Below are 22,753 nucleotides of genomic sequence, written 5' to 3' on the forward strand. Positions count from 1 at the left end.
CTGTGGTGGTTTTTTTCCTTTTCTTTAGGCCTGTTTAAACCTTCTCTAAACTGAACATCCAAAAGAGCACCAGCAACTCACACCTGTAGCCCACCAGGCCGGGCCTGAGCCACAGTGCTTCCAGCACCAAAAAGATTGATAAGAAACTGAGTAAGCTGAGCTGCAACCCAGAAAATAAACGTTCTGAGTTTGTCATCTCTTTTAGAGCAACAAAAATGTTATTGTTTAATAAACAAGTTTTTTTTCCCACTTTCCTAAAAAAAAAAAAAAAATTTCTCCTAGATCAGTTAAGGAAAGAAACCAATTAAATCTACTTTCCTGTGAAAAACGCCAATCATTTTTTTTTAAAACTTTAAAAGTTTAATAGTAATAAAATGGTTATAAAAATAGTAATACAATTAGAGTAATAATAATTTGGACAATTTGAATTAGGACAATATGAGACAATAGAGACAAAGAGTTACAGACAGTCCGGGTACCTTTTTCTGGGCAGCACAAGGCCGAAAAAGGACACACATTAACAAAGGATTAACCCTTAAAAGCAACAGCCTGTTGCATATTCATACACCTCATCCATGATGCATAAATTCCATTCAAACACAGGATTCTGTCTGGTCAGTGTCAGCTTCTTCCTCTGAATCCTGACAGCGCCTTCGAGGTGGGAAGAAGTTCGTTTCTTCTGATAAGAGGGGAAAAAATTCTTTTTCTCTGAAAGATTCAAGTGTCCTACGGCTGCTATCTCGCTGTAAGTCCTTTCTTTAAAATAAAGTATCTTACATAGCATCGTTTCTATTTTAACATTTTTTATAACCTGTATTTAACACACTACTTAAGAGAATACAGCGTTACTTTCTAACACAACATATTTAATATTAATTTTAATATTTGCGAAAAGCCAATCATAAAATACATGCATTTTCACATTTCCTAAAAAAAAAAAAACTTTAAAAAGTTCTCTCCAAAATTTACCCTAAACCGAAACAAATACACCTGGGGCTGGGGGTGACTGCAGCTGGACTGGAAGCCCTCGGAGAGCTCCAGAGGGAAAAGGAATCACCAGTGTCTCATAGGCACAGCCAGGAGGAAAACGGGACACTGCTTTTTGTTCTGGGAGCAGCGTTTGCTCTCCGCACACCGAAGCCAAGCCCTGGACGCGGTCCCGCCGCCCGGGACGTGCGGTGGGCAGCGGGGAAAGGTCGGGCAGCCCTGGGGGCACGGCCGGGAGGGGACACAAAGCGCTCCGCTCCCAGAACGCGACCTTCACCCCCGGCGGCTCGCTCGGCCTGTGCCCCACAGACCCCGCGCTTATCGCCGCAGCCTCGGCGGCCGCGGGGCCCGGCTGGGAGCGGCCGGGGAAGGGAGGGAGGAACGGGGGTGGAAGGGAGGGAGGCGGGGAGGAGGCCGGCGCTGGCTGCGGGCAGCGGGGCGGCTCCCGATAAAGGGGCGCCGTGAGGGTGGGCCGCGGTGCCGTGGCCATGGCCTGGGGGTGCGCGCTGTGTCTGGCGCTGGCCGGAGGGGCTCTCCTGGCGCTGCTGGTGCAGCTGGTGCGATGGCTGAGGGCCGACGGGGACCTCACGCTGCTCTGGGCCGAGAGGTGGGGGAAGAAGCCAGGTAATGTCACCCACCAGGGCACCGTGAGGGGAGAGGGGCGCGCTCGGTAAAGGGGGTGGCGGGGAGCGCAGCGGTGCTGGTGGCATCGGCTGCCCCGTGGGGTGTCCATAAACATAAACATGCCATAAACATAACCCAAAAGTGTACTTTACCTGCCGTTCACCTGGATAAAATGAGGCAGAGTAGAAGTTTTTTAAGGTAGAAATCCATTTTACTTTAGGTAGAATGTATATCTTTGAGTTAAATATGTAGCTTGCTGTGTGGTCTGGCTGCAAAAAGCCTGAGCTCAGAGAAGCTGCTTCAGTGAAAAACAGAGATAAGGAGAGGGGAGACAGAGTGATAGAGAGAGACACAGAAACTGCTGTGAGAGCCCGTCAACCCTACCTAAGAATTCTTTCTGATAAAGAAAAACTAGCGACAAATATCGCGCAAAATTCGTAAAAATAAATATGTATGAACCTATTGTGAAAATTGTATGCGTATGTATTTGAGAAGAAGATAAAAAAAGACCTGAAGTTCCCAGAAGTACGCATGTCATTTTAAAGAAACGATTCCCACGTGAGTCCAGCGCTGTAATAAACATACCAGCTTTGCAAATTTCACAGAAGTTTTGGAGTTTTGTTTATCTCCACAAAACAAAGGTGCGTGGTGCCCCTCGTGTGGGCAAAGCTGCTCCCAAAAAGCCACTTTGGGGAGCGGCTCCCAAAAAGTCATTTCAGGAGCTCCCATGGGTCGGGGCTGAGGCCTGGTTCCTTTGGGCCAGAACTGTTTGTTTTACAGCTTCTGGTTCTTTTGGGCCAGAACTGTTTGTTTTGCAGTTTCTGGTTCCTTTGGGCCAGAGCTGTTTGTTTTGCAGCTTCTGGTTCCTTTGGGCCAGAACTGTTTGTTTTGCAGCTTCTGGTTCCTTTGGGCCAGAGCTGTTTGTTTTGTGCAGTTTCTGGTTCCTTTGGGCCAGAGCTGTTTGTTTTGTGCAGTTTCTGGGCAGGTCCCGGTCCTGGCAGGGCCCCAGGGGGCAGCTGAGCACAGGGACGGTGCGGGAGGAAGGCTCAGGAAGGGACAGGGATGCCTGGCTCCTGTGGCCGGGACGAGTGGCTTTGGAGCCTGTTTGGCTGCTGCTCCAGCCTGTTCTGCGATCTCCAAGCTGATATTGTATTCACAGGGCGGTCGGCAGTGAAGCAAACATGAGTATTGTTAGTGCTGGGGCTGACAGGGTTTCCTGTTCCGTGCATTGTGCTCTGATCGGCTCCAGGGAGCAGCCCCGGCAGGCGATGCTGGTGGGGACAGTCCCTGCATCTTTCAAAGGTGCTGCCATGGTCACCTGTGGGACAAAAGGTCAATGAGACATTGTCAGACAGGCACTTGCAGTTCTTGCTCCTGTTGAACTTTCTATTCTGACTGCCATTCTCCCTATTTCTGGACCTAGAAACCTAGAAATCAAAAATCTAGAAATCATAGGTTTTGTTTGCTTAATAGAGGCTTTTGATCTGAAGAGGCACAAATTTGTGATTATCCCCCCTTAGTTTAGCCTGCTGGAGTGATTTGTGGCTGCTGTGGACTGCTGGTTATGGCTGCTTTAGGTGGAAGTGGAGATTGGGGACAGAAGGTGGGATGAGAGGCACTGTAAGAGATCCCATGTGGGAATTGAAATGGGCTGTAGGGTTGAGATAAAGGGAGAAGGGACTGCATGGAATGAAAATGGACCAGGAGTGGTGGAGTGAAGGTTTGAGCTTGGGTCTGTGATTCCTTAGGGGATGGTGGTGCAGGTGAAGTTTGGTGTGAGGAACAGCTGGAGAGAAGAGTAGGACAAACTTGAGACATCCTTGTCTCCTGCTCTCAGCAGAAGTTTCCTACAAGTGTTTTCTGTTCTCCATTAGATGGACTAGCACAAGTAGTACAGCTTTAAAAAATACTGCATTTAAACCAGTGTGAACAATCTCTCATAGCTGTTTAGGTGCTCAGCCTAAAGTTTTTATCAACTCCATCAGAACATTCCCTTGCTGTAAGAAAACTACAAAAAATCTCAGTGTGTGGACTTTGTAAAGAGCATGGAAAGAATCAGGGCAGAGAAGTGAGATAAATCTTGACTAATACAAACAGAATTGAAGTTTTGTCCTGAGGGATCTATGTGCAATATGCATCAAGATATAGGAGCTCTCTTGGGCAGACAAAGTGTTATTTGAATGTAACCTTCAGAATTATTGAAGGCCTAGATACCCTTTAAGTAGTCTAAAAATTCACATGCAAAGACCAGTGTAGTGTAGTTTTATGATGGGGTTGTTTAGACATGTAATACACAAAAGAATCAGGCAAAAATTCATCAACATAAGAGGTCAGCTGTGTTTTGGCCACCTCCTCTTTCCCCCCAGCCTCTGTGCTTGTTATTAAGTAAAATATTTAACTGAAATGGTACAATTTAACAAAGCAGGCAGGAAAACAGAAGAGATAATCACAGGAAAGATGTTTCATTAAATAACTTCTCCCCATATTGTGCATGTAATGTAGGATGCCTAGGTAAATAATGAGTGGACCCCTTAATTTTTAATTAAATGTGTTGTTAGAACCATCACTCTTGCAGTCATTATTTTGTGTTATCACTCCAATCATATTATTATGGGTGTTGAAGTTCTTGGAGATGGAAGTATTTAGCAGAAATGATCTCCTGTGCTTCTTGTGCTACAAATTAAAATTACAAAGAAAGGCCTTAATATAGGTAAGACTGATTCCAATCCAGTGATTCAATTCTATAGGGAAATTTGACTTTTGGATGTATTCATTGGCAGGTGCTGGATTGCTTCCCATCCTCTGAATATGTGTGTGGTCAGGACAGAAGGATTTTTGGGTGCTGGATGCCTTTCCTTCTGTGTTGTGCTTTTCTGGATGCACAGAAGTCACCCTAAACCCAGTGCTTTTCACAGGCAGCTTAATATTATCAAGTTAAGGGGGAACCTTCCATGTATGAAAGCCCTGCTCTTAAATTTAGGAATAATGGTGTGATTCTTTAGGGCTCTGGGGTAGATGTTCTGTTTTAAACTTCCCCACTTCTAATCATTTTCCTGAAAGTAATGACATGGCCACCTTGTGCTATAAGAACTATGAAATGTTGGAAAAAACTCAAAGCAGAACTACAAAGCAATTTTTGGGTTCCTTTTAGTGCTAGTGAGTTCAGCCTCTCATTTGTTATGCCTTGTAGCACAGTAGTTAATGGTTAGGAATGGCATAATCTACTTTTATTTTTTAATTTGGCATGGTTAATTTTTAAACTTAATTCCAGCAACAACAGGACGTTTATTCTGGAGCAAAGTTGATGGTTTGGTGCTTGTTCTGCACCACCAGCATTTGAGGTTTCCCATTGTGTTAACTCTCAGCAGCTCTGGGGAATTGGTGGGAAAACTCTCCTTATCTCAGTTACTTATTCTGTTCACAGAACAAGATCCTGAATAACTGCTGAGAAGCTGCCCAAGACAGGTTGGGAACAGGGAAAACTAAGTGGTAGGAGGAGGAAGCCCATTTGTTTTTAGTAGCAAGAGGAATTCCTGAGTGTGGTAAGCAGGGCTGAAATTACATTCATGTGTTGTTTTGAAGTTACATTTGTGTTGTTTTGTTTGTGTAGTGTTTGTCTGCCTGGGTTTTCAGGAAAAAAAATGTTGTAGGAGAGGCAAACTCACAAGTTTGTGTTTAATTCAATAAATTGGGAATACGTTAGAATAAAGCTGTAGGGAAAGGGTGTGAATAAGCTTTACAGACAGCAGCCATTTGTTCTAATGATGAACACAGTGGATATTTCTGCAACTCCAACAGAATCTCTTTCCACATCCCTAGTTCATAACCTTAGAATACATCTCTCCCTTGGGAAGTGACTCCTGTTGCTGTTGTTAGTGTTTTTAGAAACAAGAAACTCCAAACAACCCCAAGCCACAAAAGCATGGGTTTAGGAGGGATTTTTTTTGGCTGAAATGCAGTCAGCTTAAGAAAAGACAAATAATACTTACTGCCAGCCCCACAAAGTCAAGCTGAGCTCTGACAGTCAGTCTTGAGTGCTCACTGCTTTTGTCTGAAGGGTTTTGGTGCTGGTCTCTTTGTAGGATATTAGGATCTCAAAAGTAGAAATTTGAAACACAGTCTGGTATAGAGCAAACCAGGAACTGATTACTGGAGAGTGCAGGAAGTAAAAGCAATCTCAGCCACAGTGGAAAGAGAGTATTTTTTTCTAAATTAAATTAGTGGTTAAATTTCAGTGAGCTGAAAAAAGCTACTCTGAGCCTTTTCAGACTGGAACTGGCTTTAAGTCTCAGGAACGGCATTTGGCTCTGATGTTTGAATTATGCCTTGAAGTCTTTCTTGGTTGGCTAGATGTTGGAATGCACAAACTTGAGAAACAGAGGGAAGAGCTCCTATCAGCAGGCTCTGAGTGAGTCAGATTTTCCCCAAGACTGATATTCACTGTGGCTGGTCTTGAGGAACACAGACACAGGTCAGGCAACGATTCTTTCTGGAAAGTGCTCTGACATTTGTGATCTTTCATCCTTAAATCAAGGTCTGGAATTAACTGAGTGGTTCTTCAGCCATCTGTGGAATTGGATGATTTTGGATATGTGCTTGGAAAGTAAAAGCTTTTCCCAGTGCCCAGGTGTACCATGGAGTGGGGATGGTTGTGGACAAGTGGGAACAGGCATTATCAGCAGAGCTGTAAACAGAGCAGGATGCTCTTAATTTTACTGCAGGTTAAAAAAGCATGTCAGGGCAGGAGCTGGGGAATCCACATGTGAATTGACACCTTGGGAACTCTGTGTATGTGTGCAGGAGCTAACCTGCCTCAGATCCTAAACAAAGAGGATAGAAACCCATTTTTTGTGATTAGCTGCCCTTCTGTTCAGAGAATTTTACTCAGTCAGCAATTACTCTGGAACATTTTTTGGGATGAAACATTATTTGGAATGACTTGCTTAGGCTTTTGTTTGTATTTGCAGTACAGTAACTGTTTCTTGTCAATTCCAAGAATTTTCTCTCCCCTTTTCCTCCGAAACTGTTTTTGATGAGGTTAGTGGACCTGTTATGTGTGGATGGGCTGCAGAAATGCAATCAGATTCCTTCCCTCAGGTAAATAACCCATGTTTATTCAGATCAGCCTTGGAACAAAGTTCAGATGGCAACAGAACAACTATGAACAATTTCACAACTGCATGTGACTAGAAGAAGTCAGGATTTTGTAATACCATCCAAAATGAGCATATTTCTTAAAACAGCACCAGATTCCACCCCTGCAGTGAGTGAGCTGCTTATCCTGGCATTGGCAATGTGTGAACTGCTGTCTTGGTTCTTTTGCTAGAACATGAACTGCGTGGCAAGGTTGTCTGGGTGACAGGAGCCTCGAGTGGCATCGGAGAAGAGCTGTCTTACCAGCTGGCAAAGCTGGGAGCCTTGCTTGCCATCTCTGCCAGGAGGGAGGATGAGCTGCAGAGAGTGAAAAAGAAATGCCTTCGTAAGTACAGCTTGGCACTCCATGCCAGCAGTTCCACCCTGGCTGGGCTGGAATTGCCACGGGAGCACTAACCCACATATCACCAGAATAAATTTTATGAGGAAATTCAACTTTATACAGAGCTGGTACCTTCTTTTTGTAGAGTGAGAAGCCTTTGTATAGATATGCATTTCAACTTCCTACATAAGCCACTGTTACCTAAAAATCTCATTATCAGCAGCAAGTGCTCTTGTTCATCTTCACAGGTGTCTCAGGTTGAGGGAAGAGATGAGGATTTGACTCCATGTTTCAGAAGGCTTGATTTATTATTTTGTCATATATATTACATTAAAACTATACTAAAAGAGTAGAAGAAAGGATTTCCTCAGAAGGCTGGCTGAGAATAGAATAGCAAAGAATGATAACAAAGCTTTGTGGCTCAGACTCTCTGTCCAAGCCAGCTGACTGTGATTGGCCATTAATTAGAAACAACCACATGAGACCAATCACAGATGCACCTGTTGCATTCCACAGCAGCAGACAATCAATGTTTACATTTTGTTCCTGATGCCTCTCAGCTTTTCAGCAGGAAAACTCCTAAGGAAAGGATTTTCCATAAAACATGTCTGTGACACTCTTATAAGATACTAGATTAAGAAATGGAACACTGTGGGGAATGGAGGAAACAATCCCAGGGGTATCATCCTGTAAAGAACCAAACCACCTAGCTGCTTGCTGCTAAGACATATTCTTTCTTCAGGTTTGTTCATGTTACAGGCAGAGAGAAAACTGACTTTGCTCTTTGGAAAAGACTAATAAAAATGTTCAGAAAAAGTTGTTCTAAAAATGTGGAAGAAGGAGGATCTTCTGTAATCAAGAGAAAAAAAAAAAGTGGAGCAAAATTTTTAACTATTCCAGTTATCTTCCACTTAGCTTTCATATGCCTGATGACTCAGTGGTCTGGCTTCACTCCTCCTGTTTCTCTTTTTCCCTCCTGTTTTCTGGCTTGGCAGCAAGAGGAATAGGCAGTTAATTCCCACTGATAGATAGAGGGTTTGAACATGATTAACATGATGCATTTTTTCAGACTATTTATCCTCCATAGCTCAGGAAGGAGTATTTTACGTGGAATGTGTTATCACACCAAGAGTTCAGTCTTAGCAATGTTGACAGAATGTCCACAGTCTACTTGGAATGTGTGCTAGAGAATAATCAGATGTTTTTCTTGGATTAGCACCTAGACATGTCTAGAAAGCTGAAAGTTGCAGCAGCCTTCTCAGAAAAGCTTTCAAGGAACTTTCAAAAATGCACAACTCCTTTTATCCTGGTTTGTTTTCTGAGGGCTCCAAAAAGCAGTCACCTAGAGAGTCTGATATTTAAAAAGAGGCAGGGGACATGTGATGACAGTGTGGTGAAGTGGCAATTGTGACAAAATGCCAGTGCTGTGTGATGCAATGGTCAGCAGAAATCTGCAACACCATTTGCGTCCGTGGCTGTTTGTTGTGATTGCAAAATTGATGACACGAGACAGGCTGGCAGCAGCTGCAATCCTGGATGGGCACTTTCAGGGAATACCTGTGGGATGTGCTAAGGAGTATTCAGAAATATTATTTCAAGTCATGTGGGCCAAGAGCATTGATTTATCTGAGATGATTTCTGTCTCCTTGATTTTTTTAAGTTTTTCTAAGCCTTCTGATGTTTACATTCTTGTAACGAACTTTCTCACACACTGTATGTAAAAAACTTATTGTTTTGTTAAATAACTTTTTTTTTTTTGTTAAATAACTTATTGTTTTGCATTCTTTTATGGAGGAAGAGAAATTTGATGGACTGTTGCTTTGTCCAGTGTCATTGGAGAGGTGGCACTGTCACCCTCCAATCCACTCTCACTTTTGGAAATCTATAAATGTTGGAGTCAGAAATTAAAAGTGCTCTTTTCACCTTGGGTGAGCTGTGTGTTCATCATGTTATTTCGTGTCCTATAGTGACAGATTTCTGCCTCTGCCAACTTCCACTGTCCCTCTGAATGTCTGAGCTGTGCCACACACATCCTTGGAATTCTTATGTAGCCCTGTGCTTTGGAAATGTTTGCTTGTGAACTTTGCTTTAACTGAAGGTCTGATTTGTAGGAATATTGGAAACTCTTCAGTGACCCAGGAACATAACCAGGGCAGGAAGTGACAGGACAAGGGGGGAGTGGCTTTAAACTGGCAGAAACCAGGTTTGGATTAGATATTTGGTAGAAATTTTTGCTTTTGAGGTTGGTGAGGCCCTGGGACAGGTTACCCAGAGTGGCTGTGGCTGTGCCATCCCTGGAAGCATCCAAGGCCAGGCTGGATGAGTCTTTGAGCAACCTGGTCTAGTGGAAGGTGTCCCTCCATGGCAGGGGTTTAGAATGAGGTGGCATTTAGGGTCCCTTCCAGCCTAAACTATTCTATGATAGTTCATGTTTTCTACAGCCAGCTTCTGTGTCCTGTCCTAGGTGTGAAAATCTGCATTTAATTTATTGAGCTTTATGAGGTTTGTCAGACTGTCTTTAGAAGTTGTTAAGGTGCCTCTGCATGGCAGTCCAGCCCTGCAGCAGGACTGCTCCTCTGAACTTGATGTTAAATCAAAATTTTATGAAAATCTGTGTTTTTTCCCCCATCATCTGGGTAATTAATGAAGATACTCAGATATATTGATCATGGAGGGATGGCACAGCTGATCACAAAAAGCAATTGAGTTGGTCAGGCAGTATATGGCCATGCTAAATCCATGGTGGCTTTTCCACACACCTTCTTGTCCTCCACTTCCTTGGAAATTGCTTTCAGGAGGAATTGCCATTTTGTCATTTTTCCAAAGACTGAGGTTAGGCTTTGTGACATTAGTTTTCTTGCTGTCCCTGGGGAGAAGAAAATTCCAAAAAGGAGTGACATTGGTCAGCTCTTGTAAATCACAGATGCATATTTTGCCCTGCTTGTAGGTGCATTTTGTCCCTGATTTGTCTGACTCTGGTAGTGTTTCTTTCCTAGCCTCAGGAGTGTGGGAGACCTGAGAGGAGATCTTGCCAGAGAAGACTGGGGCAAAGAAGGCATTGAGTACCTCAGGTTTTTCTGTGCATTTCATCATTTCTCCCTCACCATCCCTGTCCAGCAGTGAGCTCACCCTGTCTTTGGCCTCCCTTTTGTTGCTGCTGCACCTGAGAAGCCTTTGCTGCCTTTCACATTCCTCAGCTCCAGTGGAAATTTCACTTTCAGCTCCACCTGGGTGCTGATCTCCCCGATTCCATCTCTGCATGCTTGTCCATGTGCTTCCTGGCTGGCCTGTGCCTGCTTCCACGTGCATGTTTTCTCCTGGCAGCTGAGTGCAGGACTGTCCTGTGAGGTTTGAGTGGGGGGGATGGAGCCTGAGCAGCAATGTGCAGCACCAGTGTGAGTTTGGCTGATTTATGGGGCATAACTGGCGCTCATGTGCTGCAACACGCCTGCTGAACACTGCAGCAGCTGAGCTGTGTCAGAAACAAGCACATAGATCTTGTTCAAAGCTTAGTGACACCACCCTGTGGCACAGGTTTGTGCATTCTACACTGCTTAAAAGGAGAGGGAGAGAGGTAATCCCTGTTGAGTCATGCATATGCCAATTCAACACTTCACTGCACTTGGACAGGAGGGAGAGAAAACAACTTGTATAACTCAGCTCCTGCAAGAGGCTTCTCTATTTCCCCCAACCACTCTTTCTCTTTCTTTTCTTGGAAATGTTGGAGGCTGTTTTCTCTCAAAAACCCTAAAAAGAAAAGTAGGAGGAGATGCTTCTCTGTTTGGCAAAGGTCAAATATGATTTTAATTATGGATAGGCCAAATGAGTGACAGACAACCTATAAGTTCAAGAATTATACAGTAATTGAGGTTGAAATGGACCCCAGGAGGTCACATTGATCAGCCTCTGCTGAGAGCTCAACCTCTGTTGAAGGGCATTTATACAAGGGGGAAAGAAAAGAAAGAAGAGGAAATGCAGGAGAGCTGGCAAACACTTCTCTGAGCTATGGTGTTTATCATGTTATGAGAAACTGCTACCTGGGATTACCATGTATTGAAAAGAGTTGTTAATCTGAAATCCAAGCAATGAACTTCAAACTAAGGTCTCCCACTTGGGACCAAGTGTTTTTTCTGGATATCATAATTGTTCCCTTAAAAACCTCACTTTGGTAGCAGGCAAGAGGAGCAGTGGAATATTAGGGTTTTTAGGTAAAAGCAATGAGGAACTCCATTCTGGCAGTGCAGAAATTGGGACATCTATGTGCCCTCTGCACCAGGCACAGTGCTGGTCATCAGCCAGAAAATAATGGGACAGTGAATGGGAGAAGGGGTTCAGAAAAGGGTAACAGGAATGGTTTTTGTAAAAGCTGTCTCTGAGGAGTGCCTGAAGTAAGGATCCCTCACCCTAGAAAAGAGCTAAGGAGCTGCTGGAGATGCACAGTTTGAATGTGGAAATCCTGTACAAAGCTTCTGGTTTAAAGTTTCCTGATGTCAGATGTTTCTTACATCTTATAAAAGAGCACTTCTTTCCTTACCAGCAGCCTGTGCCTCTTGCTCTGCTCTTTCCATTCTCCCCTGTGTAGATTTCAGGCTGGGCTGGCCCTGTGGTCTTGTTAACCCATGGCAGAAACATCCACATCCCAACAGGTACCAGCTGTGCAAATCAGCACAGGCAGAGGTGTGCCCCTGAGGGCAGCTTAAACTACATTTTACTGCTGTATTTCTGGAAGAAATGGAGGAGAAAATGCACATGGAGCAGCTGGAGGGAGCAATAGATGGAAACACTGCCAGCATTAAACCAGACAGTTTGGTTTATTATTTATTTATTTAACCAGTGGCTTAAATACTAATGACCTTTGAACAGAGGCAACTCGTGGGTTTAATTAACCTCTTTATTTCTATATCACTGTTAAGACAAAGTTCAACTTGCTCTATATTTGCAAGCAGTGGTAATTAAAAAGTCAAAGCCTGGGGCTCTCTGGAGAGGGGAGCAACCACACCTAGATGTGGCTAGGAACCCATTCAGGGAAAAAATAGCCCTGACAAACTGATAGAAATCATGTAAAAATTCATGTTAGATGTAGTTTAAAAAAAGCTTGAAATGGTGAAGATTTTGTTTTTGTGAGTCATCTGCCCCAAAACCCCAGGGTAGCAAATCACTGCTCAAGAAATGCCTTCTATGGAAAAGGTCAGTTGTTCTGAAGAGACAGTGGGGGAAAACGGGACAAAAAGGCTGGAACTTGATGGCAGCTGACTTTTATTTCAGGGCATGGATATGTTAAAAGCTGTCAGTTAAACAAAAGTCTTTTACCTCCTCCCAAAAAATCCCCAAAATTCAGCTTCTATAGACTTTGCCTCATAGCTGCTCAGCTGTATGTTGTGTTTTGGGTGTGAATTGTACAAGTCCTGTTGCCAGGAATAAACATGCTTGACCTGTTGACATCCAAGCAAAGTGTCAGGGCTCCCAATGTGATTCTGAATCCCTCAGTGAAAAGTTTCAGCTGGATTTTACTCCTAACTATTGCGATTCATTTGGAGAAGTGAAACTTCTGTATTGTGCTGCAAAGCCTGTTTATAAAGTCAGGCTTTTCACATACAAAAACATAGTGAGAAACACACTTGGTAGGAACAGATTAAAAATAGATTCTGTGGGGGGGTCAAAATGGAAACAAAGCAAGCATTTTATTTCCAACTTGATGTTATGGCTTCTTGATGTTTTCTTTGTGAAAATGTGGTGTTTAAAAGCATGTTATGTTTCCCACAGTTCTGACTTTGGGAATCTTATCAGCTCCCATTCCCTTATGGTTGTTTTTTAGAGATTAGCAGCCTGAGTGACAATGACATCCTCGTTCTGCGTCTCGACCTGACTGACAGATCCTCTCATGAGGCTGCAACCAACAGTGTGCTCAAGCACTTTGGCAAGGTAAGGTGTCCTTCTGGGGTTAAACTTTTATTTCTTTGTCTCTTAGACCTGCATTTATGCTCATATTTCTCTGTATGACAAATTCAGAAGTGTCTACGCCTTCCTTCAGCTTCAATATTAAACTTGCCAAAATGTACCTGCACTTTTATCCCTTCTGTTGCTTGCTTCTGGTTTTCATCAACAAACAAATAATCACTGGTCCTTCCCAAGGGCTAAACTGAACTGAATTGCCTGAGGAAGCACAAATATTAAAGGAAATTGTGTTTGTATTAATTTATCTTTTCATCTCTCTGGAGATTGATGTTCTGGTGAACAATGGTGGGCGCTCGCAGCGCTCCTTGTTCGTGGACACCAACCTGGATGTCTACAATGCCATCATTGAGCTCAACTACCTGGGCACCATCTCCCTGACAAAGTATGTCCTGAACCACATGATCCAGAGGAAGAAGGGGAAGATTGTCACTGTCAGCAGTGTGATGGGCATCATGGGAGCTCCTCTTGCCACTGGCTACTGTGCCAGCAAGCACGCTCTGCAGGTGAGTTACAGGCTGGAAGTTAATCAAGTTAATTAAGAGGATCAGTGCCACTGCTGCAGCACAGGGCTTTGTTCTGTGCAGAAAACACAAGTCTCACCTGAAATTTCACACAGCATGTGCAACATCCTCAGGTATTGGAAGTCCTTTAGAATTAATTTGCTCTGAAATGTGAAATAGCTCCCACTGTAGATTTTTTTCCTGACTAGAATGCAAGTGGCAGCTTAGTTGGTTCTAACCACTACATGGTTAAATTGGAGTATGAAACACAGAACCTCAGCCTCTGGCCTTCAGATGAGGAAATACCTCTAGGAGAGCATTATTCTGTTCCATAGAGAGCCCTAAAGTTCTCAATTCTTTTAGGGAGAGTCACTGGTGAGAGTTTTACAACTTGAGGAGATTTTTAGGACAGTGAAATGAGAACAGTGAGTGGTAAGGCAGACTGCTCAGAGAAATGAGAGCTCCTGATCCATCTGGGAGCAGCTGAATGACTCTTCCCAAGAGTTGTGTCTTTCTGTGGTGTAAAGAACTGGCAGCTCCCAGTGCCATAGGAAGTTACCTTCTGCCTGACACTTAGCACTCAACACTGCCTGGAAAAAGTTTTTGAAAGCAGTGTCACTGGGGTAGAAAAACATAAAAGAGGAGCTCAGAAAAGTTTCTGCCTGTATCACTGAGGAATCTCTTGCTTAACTAGTAAATTTGTCTGGGTATATTTGTCTTTCACCACTCTTTGGCCTCCTGCTAATGTACATTTTGATGTCAGTAAAACAAACTTCAGCTGTGCTCAGTGGTGGTTTAAAAACTGGCATCTTCTTACTCCCTGCTGCATTTCAGCATGTGAACAGAACAAACAACTGCTTAAGCCAAGGGATCAATATCTTTTTGACAATTTGACCAACAACAACAAAAATGTAACAAGTGGCTGACACTGCAAAGCCTCTTGAAAATATAAGATGTAGAATATGGTGACAGATCTCTGCTAAAAATTTTTTTTCAGTTAGTGATGGGGAGAGATCTTCTGCTTTTCACTGGAGTGGCAATGCTGGAATTGCCCATTACAGGGCAGCTTCAGGGTTAAGCCTGGTAGATTAAAATTAGAAGAATGCAATGAGCAGAAGCCTGACTTCCCTTCATGCTCCTTTATTTATTAAATGTTCTTTCAGTTGAATTATCTTTGGGTGTGGTGTAGCTGGGCTAAGCATGGCTAATTAATTGCAGAGCACAAGGAATTCACATGTTGCTTTGAAAATACTCAGGATTCTCAATCTCATGTTAAGATTGAGAGCACAGACAAAGCTTTAAAGGGATAGTTTACTAAAATTAATTAAAATAAGCTGACTGAACTGCTTCTATCTTGATTAGCTTCTACCTCTGCTCAATAACTAGGCCAGACTCCAAACCTCCTTCCTTATTTCTTTCCCAGTAAGTCTAGAAAGACTAATTGCAGGTGTTGAAACAGGACTTGCAGCATTGGTTTGGGAAATACTCTGCCTGAGAGTCTTTGATCAGTCTGGAGTTACAGCTAGATGAGGGCAAAGGAATTTTGAAGCCCCCAAAAATAAGAAAAAACTTTTTTGAAATAACAAATTTCACCAGGGCATTTCAGATAAAGGAATTCTGTAGGAGTGGAAACCCTCCTTAGCCCTGTAGCCCTTTTCTGATGGTGACCAAAAAGAAATAGAGACTAGAAAAAGGGAGGGGGAAAATAAGCCAAAGCAAAAAGTGGTGCTTTTCCTGTTTAGGTGTTCCAGCATGGATCCACCTGTCCTGTATTCCAGGATCTTCTTGAAGGCTGTGTCTTGGCCACCAGTTATTAAATATGTGAGCCCATATGACATGGATTTGTCTGTTGTGATTTTTGGCTTGTTTTGGTATTTATTTTTTTTAATTCATGCCTTGAAGTCTATCACAACTGATACACTTAATGCTGCAAACTTAATTACAGCTATTTTTCAAAAAGTCCTTCCTTTTACTTGGTTTTGTTTGGTTTTGGTTTGTTGTTGTTTTTTTTTTTTTTTTCTTGTTGTTTTTTTTTTTTTCTTGTTGGGTTTTTTTTTTGTTGTGATTTTTTTCCTTGTTGTTTTTTTCCTTGCTTTTTCTTGGTTTTTTTTCTTGGTTTTTTTTCTTGGTTTTTTTTTCTTGTTGGTTTTTTTTGTTTGGGTGTTTTTTGGGGTTTAAAAAAATCCTTTAAATGGCAGTTGTAGGAGGAAGGAAGGAAGGAAGGAATTCTGCCTGGAATTAGAATCTGTCCTTGAAACAATCATGCTTTGATTCATGCCAACTGGAATTCTTCATAACAATGTTCTACTGTGAAATTACTCTTTATTTCAGTGCTGTAAGAGCATGAGTCAGGCCCACAGGAGGCTGCATGTGCCTGCTGCAGTTTCCCTCCTGGAGGGATGATGCTCATGGAGCTCATGTGCCATTCCCCCAGCTGTAATTCATCTGCTTGGTGGCATGGATCAGGAATGGAGGCCTTCAAAATGTTCCTTCATCAGGAACTTGTCTAACAAGCACAGGGACTGGGCAGCAGCAGCTCTTGTCTCTGTTCACTCTTTTTAGTGGAATTCCTTCAGTCAGGGCTTGGTGGAAACACTCAGGTTCTTCCTCTTGCACTGGAGTTCCTTTACTGCTCCCAAATCTGGGTCTGTTCCTGCCTGAATTTCAATAAGAGGAAGCCCTTATTTTTTATGGCTGAGGAATGTAAAGCTTCTCTTCTGGGGGGAAGCAGAGGAATTTCATACCAGCTATCTTTGAGTATCAAGGATAAGTGCTGGGATTAGAAAACATGTCCCCAGAGGGGACTGAGTCTATGTGAGATTCTGGTTTTCAGGAGGCCCCTGGCAGTGTCCCTCAGCCAGGATTTAGGGTGGGTGAGTGTCCTGGCCCTCCTGTGCTGCTGCTGAAGGCTGTGCCACTTGTCTGGTGCAAAACCTTGGAGCTGCAGCACGAGGGAAGGATGAGGGACAGCTGCAGAGCAGGACCAGGAGCTCACTGGCATCTCTGGCTACTTGCATTTCATGTTTACTACTTGTTGGCTGCTTTTTTTTCATGTTCAAAGGAATCAGCCTGGCTTTGTCAGTGCCCTGGAGCTGCCTGCTGCTGCTGTGTGCCCCTGTGTGGCTGCTCAGGTGCCCAGTTTTAGGTACAGCTTGGATCCCAGGAGCCTCCCAGCATCTGAGCAGGTGGAGGAGCTTTGTCAAAAGTGGCTGAGCCGTGCTCTGGCTTCTCTTCCATCACAGCATTCCCAGACAAATGTTTTTCCACCTCCCTGACTCCTGGAAGGGAATCTTGAGTGTGTTCCCTTCAGGAAAAATGGGAGCCAGTTCTGCACCTCACCCCCAATGGGCAGGGAGTGCTGGGCAAGTCTGTGTGCCTTTTTTGGTGTGATTTTGTGTATGTGCCTTTTTAGGTGTGATTTAATGTGCCTTTTTGGGTGTGATTTTGTGTATGTGCCTTTTTTGGTGTGATTTTGTGTATGTGCCTTTTTAGGTGTGATTTTATCCTCAGCTGCCCTGAGTCCCCACCTGTGTGACAGCACTGCACCACCTGGGGGTTTGGGGATTTTCTGGAAGGCTCAGGGTCCCTCAGGGAAGGAAGGGGATGGGGAAAGTGCAGGTTGGGATGTAGGGATTAGCCTGGAGTGCTGGATAAAACACAGCCCTGCTTGTGCACACGAGGGTGGGGGAGCCAGGGGAGGGCCTGGAATTTTAAACCAAAACTGCTGAGTGTCCAGGAGCTGATTCCCATCTGTGCAGGAGCAGATTTCTGGGCACATCAGTTTCCATATTAGGATTTAATCCACTTGAGGCTTTGCTGACATGCTGTGAAGATCCAGCCCCAGATCTGGAGCCTGTGGGTACTCACAACTTCAGATTCCTGCTCAATGTTTTTAGGGAACTGAACTGCAAAGCCTGTATGGAATCCATAAATTGGAATTAGCCACCAGCCCTGGGAAACTGGAGCCCCTGCTGTTGGCCAGAGTGTGCTGCTCCTTGCTGAGCTTTGGTGGCTTGTCCCAGCTGGTTCAGTGTCACCACAGGCCCAAATCTCACTGGTTTTAGCCTCTGTTGCTGCTCAGGGAAGAGCTCTGGGGCAGCCAGCCCTCCTCCCAAGCTGGATGGGAGTAAAGTGATAAAATTTTACTACAGTGGAAGAAGTTTATCAGCCTGTGCTCACTCTGTGTCTCTGCTGTGACACAGAATTATGTGTTGGAATAGATACAGGGGGCTGCTGGCAGCCAGGCCAAAGATAAGACATGATGGGGTGTTGGCTCAATCATCCTCCAGAGTGCTTGACCACAGCTTTGGTGCAATGCACCCCTCTGAACTGGCCATGTTTCCCATAATAGTTGCTGTCTAAATGTGCATTGCTACAGAGATTCAGAAAACCTTGTACTCTCATAGCTTAAAGAAAAGAAGTACTCACAATTTTTGTAATTTTGGTTTAACTTGGATACACTGGTAGCATATTCCTGAGCTGAAATAAGATTTGTATCTATGTGACTGCCAATTTCAAACTCTGTAGCAAATTCAGTGCTGCAAATTCACCCCTTGAAGTGTCAGGGTGCCTTTTTGATTTTGCTGTGCTGAAAATTTTCTTCCTTTTCTTACATAAGCCAGTGTCACTTTCTTCATAGAAACTGTGTAAACTCTTTATTGTCACCACAAACAGCAACTGACCTGCAAAAGGTGATTTCCATAATATTGCAATACTTAGGATTGGTGGCATTTCCACTGCCAAACATTAAGGCTTGTCCTCAGTACAGGGACAGCAGAACTGGCTGTAGTGTAGAGAAATTACTGGGTATGTGGTCAGATGGGGATGGATTCTTCCCTGGTTTTTAGATCAATGTCTGTAACTGCTGATAAAATGCTCAATTAGCCATTGAGTGTGAAAAGTCAAAGAAAATAGAAGGAATTGCTTGTAGTGGAATCTTGTTATCTTTAAAGTATAAATTTGTGTGAAAAGATGTCATCAGCTAAACCTTGCAGAAAGCATGGGAAAGGAAGATTTCACTGTATTTTTGTCTTCTAGGGATTCTTTAATTCTCTGAGGACTGAGCTGACTGACTACCCTGAGATAAGCATTATCCAAATCTGCCCAGGGCCTGTGCAGTCCCAGATCATCCAAAATGTCTTTACTGAGAATCTTGCAAAGGTAAGGGCTCAGTTCTGCTGTGACAAACCCAACTTCTGCTGTGGGGCCAGTGATCCTTTGTGGGGTATCTTTGTCTGGTTTTATCCTCCCTGCAAACACTAACCTCATCTTCTTACCAAGAAATGCTCTGAGTGGTGCAGAACTGTGTATATCTTGTAATTCTTGGTGGTATCAACTGAAAATTAAGTTTAATAATTGCTATTCCTTCTCTCTTCCAACACAAACAACCCAAGTGTAGTAAAACGTGCTGCACAGCCCATGTGCTGCAGTTTTGGGGGGAAAGCCAGGATTTTCTGGCCACAGCTCTGCTGGGGAGTGCTGTCCTTGCACAGGTGGGGTTTTGTTTGCCCTGGTCACGCTGTGCCCTGCTGGGTGACGCTGCTGCTGCTGGCACAGCCCTGGCTCAGCTGACATGAGCTGTGGCATTCCTTTCCTGTTAGGGATTGTTCCAGGAGGAAAAGCACAAACCTTCCAACAGCACAATGGCTTTTAGTGAAGGCTGTCTGACAAAGCAGCTGGCAAAAATTGCTACTGTGATACATCAGACTGCAATCTGCCCTAAATTCAATTGATTTGAAGCTCAGGATGACCCACCAGAGAGGAGGAGGGGATCTCTCATTTTTGAATCAAGTTCTGGAATGATTTTTGTGTTGCAAAACTTCTGACTTGCGTGAAAGAAAAAGTGTACTTTTTGAACAATGGTGAAAGTTGCAAAACACATTCCTCAGATTTCACTGTGGCAGAAGACCAGGGAGGAGGAGCAAATCTCGACCAGAACTGCTTCTGCCCTGTGAAACAGAAGGACAGATTGCAGTGGCCTGTTAATGCTGAGTGAAATGTGCACAAGTTCACAGGGCTGTGGTTTGTGTTCACTAAATAATACAGTGACAAAACAGGCTGATGTCCCTGCTCCAAAGCAGCTGGCTGCTTCTCTCTAGGTTGAGATGGAGAGAACTGGCAGAAATATTTAGGTTTATGGGGAATGTGACTTCACCTACTCACTTGGGTACTTGAGTAACTTGTAGTGTAGTATGGGCACAGCTTATAGTGCGGCCAGGCACAGCCGGGACCTGGGGAGTTCCCATTCGTCAGAGCTGCAGATGGGGGAATTTGTTCAACAATCCCCATCAAGTGGAAGCCCTGCTGAAGCAGAATAGAGCTTGGAGATCCATTTTTTAAAAAACTTTGACCCATCAAGAGAGGCATTAATTAAAAGGGTTAAAATTTGAGCCAAAGGAAGGTGGAAAGTGTTCCCACACAGAAACCAGAGGATAGTGAGGGATGGGTTCTCCTGCCCCATTCTCTGGGTGAGTTCTTGTGGGGAAACAAGGAGGAATATGCCTGTGGCATGGAGCGTGCCCCTTTCCCTCCCTGTCACTCCCAGGGCTGCAGTTGTAACCCCTCCCTGCTCTGTGCCCCCCCAGTCCATCGAGAACAGCGGGGACCAGTCCCACAAGATGCCCACGGATCGCTGTGCCCGGCTCACCCTGGTGAGCGTGGCCAACGACGTGAAGGAGGCGTGGATCAGCGACCACCCCTACCTGGCCGTGTGCTACCTGTGGCAGTACGCCCCCACCTGGGCCTGGTGGCTCATGAACAGGATGGGCAAGAGGAGGATCCAGAACTTCAAGAGTGGAATTGTGAGTGTGCACAGCGCCCCTCTGCCCCCTCTTGCTTGTTGCACTCTGCTGTGGCAATGTTTGTTGGGATTGTGTTGCTCCTCAGTCGCACTTAGAGCCCTGATGTGCAGGGCAGGATCACTGCTTAGGAGTTTTGGGATGGAAATTGTTGCAGTTATCCATGGTGTGTACATTTATTGACCCCATATGATGTAAATTAAATGCATATATGACAGTAAGAATAGGCTGTAGGCCCACTGGAGGAGCTCTTCTGAGAGCAGGGAAAGTGTGACTGAGCCTGTGTCTCACCCAGGGAGCTTTGGGACACAGGGAGAGCTGAAGTGCAGCTCCACAAAAGCACCTCAAGTAAATAATCAAGTACAGGAAATGCAAAAGTAAGGGTGGCACATGCAGCTTAAAACTTTGTGCTTTCACACTCTAACTGCCCCTGGTCACAAGCTGTTTCAAAGGAAGTCTTTCACTCACTGTGTTGTTTTTAACACAGGGTGGGGAAATACTGATTTCATGTCCTCTCCCCCCAGGATGCTGATGCCTCTTACTCAAGGAAGAGGAAGTGAGGACGAGTGTGTAAGAAATCCTGCTGTACTTGGGCTAAGGCTGAGAAACCTTTCATGTTGCATGACTGCAAACAACAGCTTTTTTTGGGTTTTGTTATGTCTCTGTCATCCTGTAACTCGACAGATCTACCAAGCTGATGACATACTTGACTAAATAAAAATCTTTCTAAACACACCTGTTTCATGTCAAACTCCCACAGGCTGGATTTTTAAGCTTACAAGGAATGAAACACACGAGAGGCTGAGCTGCTGCTCTAACACAGCCAAATACCTGGTGAGCAGCCTAAAATGACAGACCCCAGCATCCTGCTTCCCTCACTTTCATTCTTAATTCATGTTGATTAACAAAACCCCACAAGGAGAAGGGTGTGGTGTGGAGAGTAAGGGTGTCTGGTCTGTGCTTGGGATGTGTTCCTTGAGCAAAATGTGTGTTCAAGGCTAAATCCTTTCATTTCTGACACATCAGGACTTACCCTCTGCCCCTTTCTCAGCTCTGCTGCCCTTACACTGCCCTGTGTGTGATCAACATCACAATCTAAAGCAAGGAGGTGTTGGAAGAACTAAATAAAGCTCTGCACACCCCTGGTTAGAAAACAGGGTCACAAGGGATAACAATGGGTCCTGCTGAGAGCAGGATGCCATCAGTAATCCCTGCAGCAGCCTGTGAGCACAGACAAGGCCAGAGCTGAAGGTGCTCCAGTTCCTGAATTCCAGATAAATCAAAGAAATGCTCCAAAGCAAACAAACCAGCTGAACAGGGGCACTCAGCTGCACAGATCTGAGACAGAACAAAAGCTTTATCTCCTCTTTATGCCAAAAGCAGGATGCAGACAGGTACTGTGCCTCAGGGCTGTGCCAGGGGCTCTGTGAGCAGTGACAGCAGGGGACAGGATGTGGCAGGGCAGCACAGCCCAGCTCCACATTGCTGTGCTCCAGCAGGAACTCTGCCCATTGCTCATTGTGCTGCTCCATCTGGTGCCAGTCAGGATCTCTGCTGGAACACTGGGCCCAGTTAGCAGCAGCTCTCCTCAAGGCTGGGGACCAGATGGACACAGCCCAGAGAAAGGAAGGGAAAAGGATCACAGCTCTCTTCAGCTCTTACTCAACTGGTTTATTCACTTTACAAAAGACAAAGGCAGAAATTACAGCCATCTTTGAGTGAGGACTGCTGCAAAAAAAGATAATTAAATTTTCTGTGACCATATGGAAGACAAGTAGTAAGAAATTTACAATGGGACAAGGGAGGGTAAATTAGATTTAGGAAATAGCTCCAACTTTCCAGCTGCTGCAAGAGCAGCAAAGAACTGGAACTGCTTGAGGAGCTCATGACACTCCTTGCCTTGGAAGTTTTAAATCAGAGTAAACATTTGCCTCCTTGGGAGAGGGAGCTGAAATGGGGGCTCTCTGTAAGCCCCCTCCACATCACATCCATGGCTCTGTATTTCCAGACAGCTCAGGGCCCAGTGTGGCACCAACCTGATTTAGAAACCCACCACACCATTGCATAGCTTTTAAAAACCATTTCTGGCCACTATCTAAAGGAACAGCCAGCAGCCCAAGACAAGGTTCTGTGGCAAATTTCATATGAGTCAAAAGGTTTTAAAGGTGAGGAGTAAAAGTAATAAATGTGCTTGGACCCAGACAAGGCTGGGTGTTCCAAACCAGTACTGCTTCAGTTTCTGATTTAAATTGATTCTGTACTAGGAAATACAATTACCTACTCCCTGCTCAGCATCTGCCTACAGTGTAACCACTGTACTGCTGAGGAAACACAGTTATGTGCTAAGACTGGTGGTAGTGAACAGGATAAATGAGCCACTGGAAACTGGACCTGGACCTGTTTTCAAGGTGACC

At 44.4% G+C, this 22,753-nt stretch overlaps 1 protein-coding gene across 1 annotated transcript; it reads left to right on the forward strand.

Moving 5' to 3' along the window:
* The first annotated feature begins 1,427 nt into the window (after window positions 1–1,427).
* On the forward strand, window positions 1,428–21,058 carry DHRS7 (dehydrogenase/reductase 7). The gene is made up of 7 exons (XM_054286786.1): window positions 1,428–1,611; window positions 6,938–7,090; window positions 12,903–13,009; window positions 13,306–13,545; window positions 18,580–18,702; window positions 20,127–20,342; window positions 20,864–21,058. Exons 1-7 carry the CDS (start codon window positions 1,476–1,478, stop codon window positions 20,897–20,899), a joined length of 1,011 nt encoding a protein of 336 aa, XP_054142761.1. The 5' UTR covers window positions 1,428–1,475; the 3' UTR covers window positions 20,900–21,058.
* The last annotated feature ends 1,695 nt before the right edge of the window (window positions 21,059–22,753 follow it).

This window comes from Melozone crissalis, unplaced genomic scaffold (genome assembly GCF_028551555.1).
Source record: "Melozone crissalis strain CALT ecotype California unplaced genomic scaffold, PUWL_Pcris_2 ptg000056l_1, whole genome shotgun sequence".
NCBI classification, from domain to species: Eukaryota; Metazoa; Chordata; class Aves; order Passeriformes; family Passerellidae; genus Melozone; species Melozone crissalis.

Bases quoted from the DNA above. Each gene is read 5' to 3' on its own strand.
- DHRS7 (XM_054286786.1), top strand. From the start codon at position 1,476: ATGGCCTGGGGGTGCGCGCTGTGTCTGGCGCTGGCCGGAGGGGCTCTC. The intron at 1,612-6,937 runs GTAATGTCACCC...TTCTTTTGCTAG, and splicing joins GAGGTGGGGGAAGAAGCCAG to AACATGAACTGCGTGGCAAG. The intron at 18,703-20,126 runs GTAAGGGCTCAG...GTGCCCCCCCAG, and splicing joins TTACTGAGAATCTTGCAAAG to TCCATCGAGAACAGCGGGGA.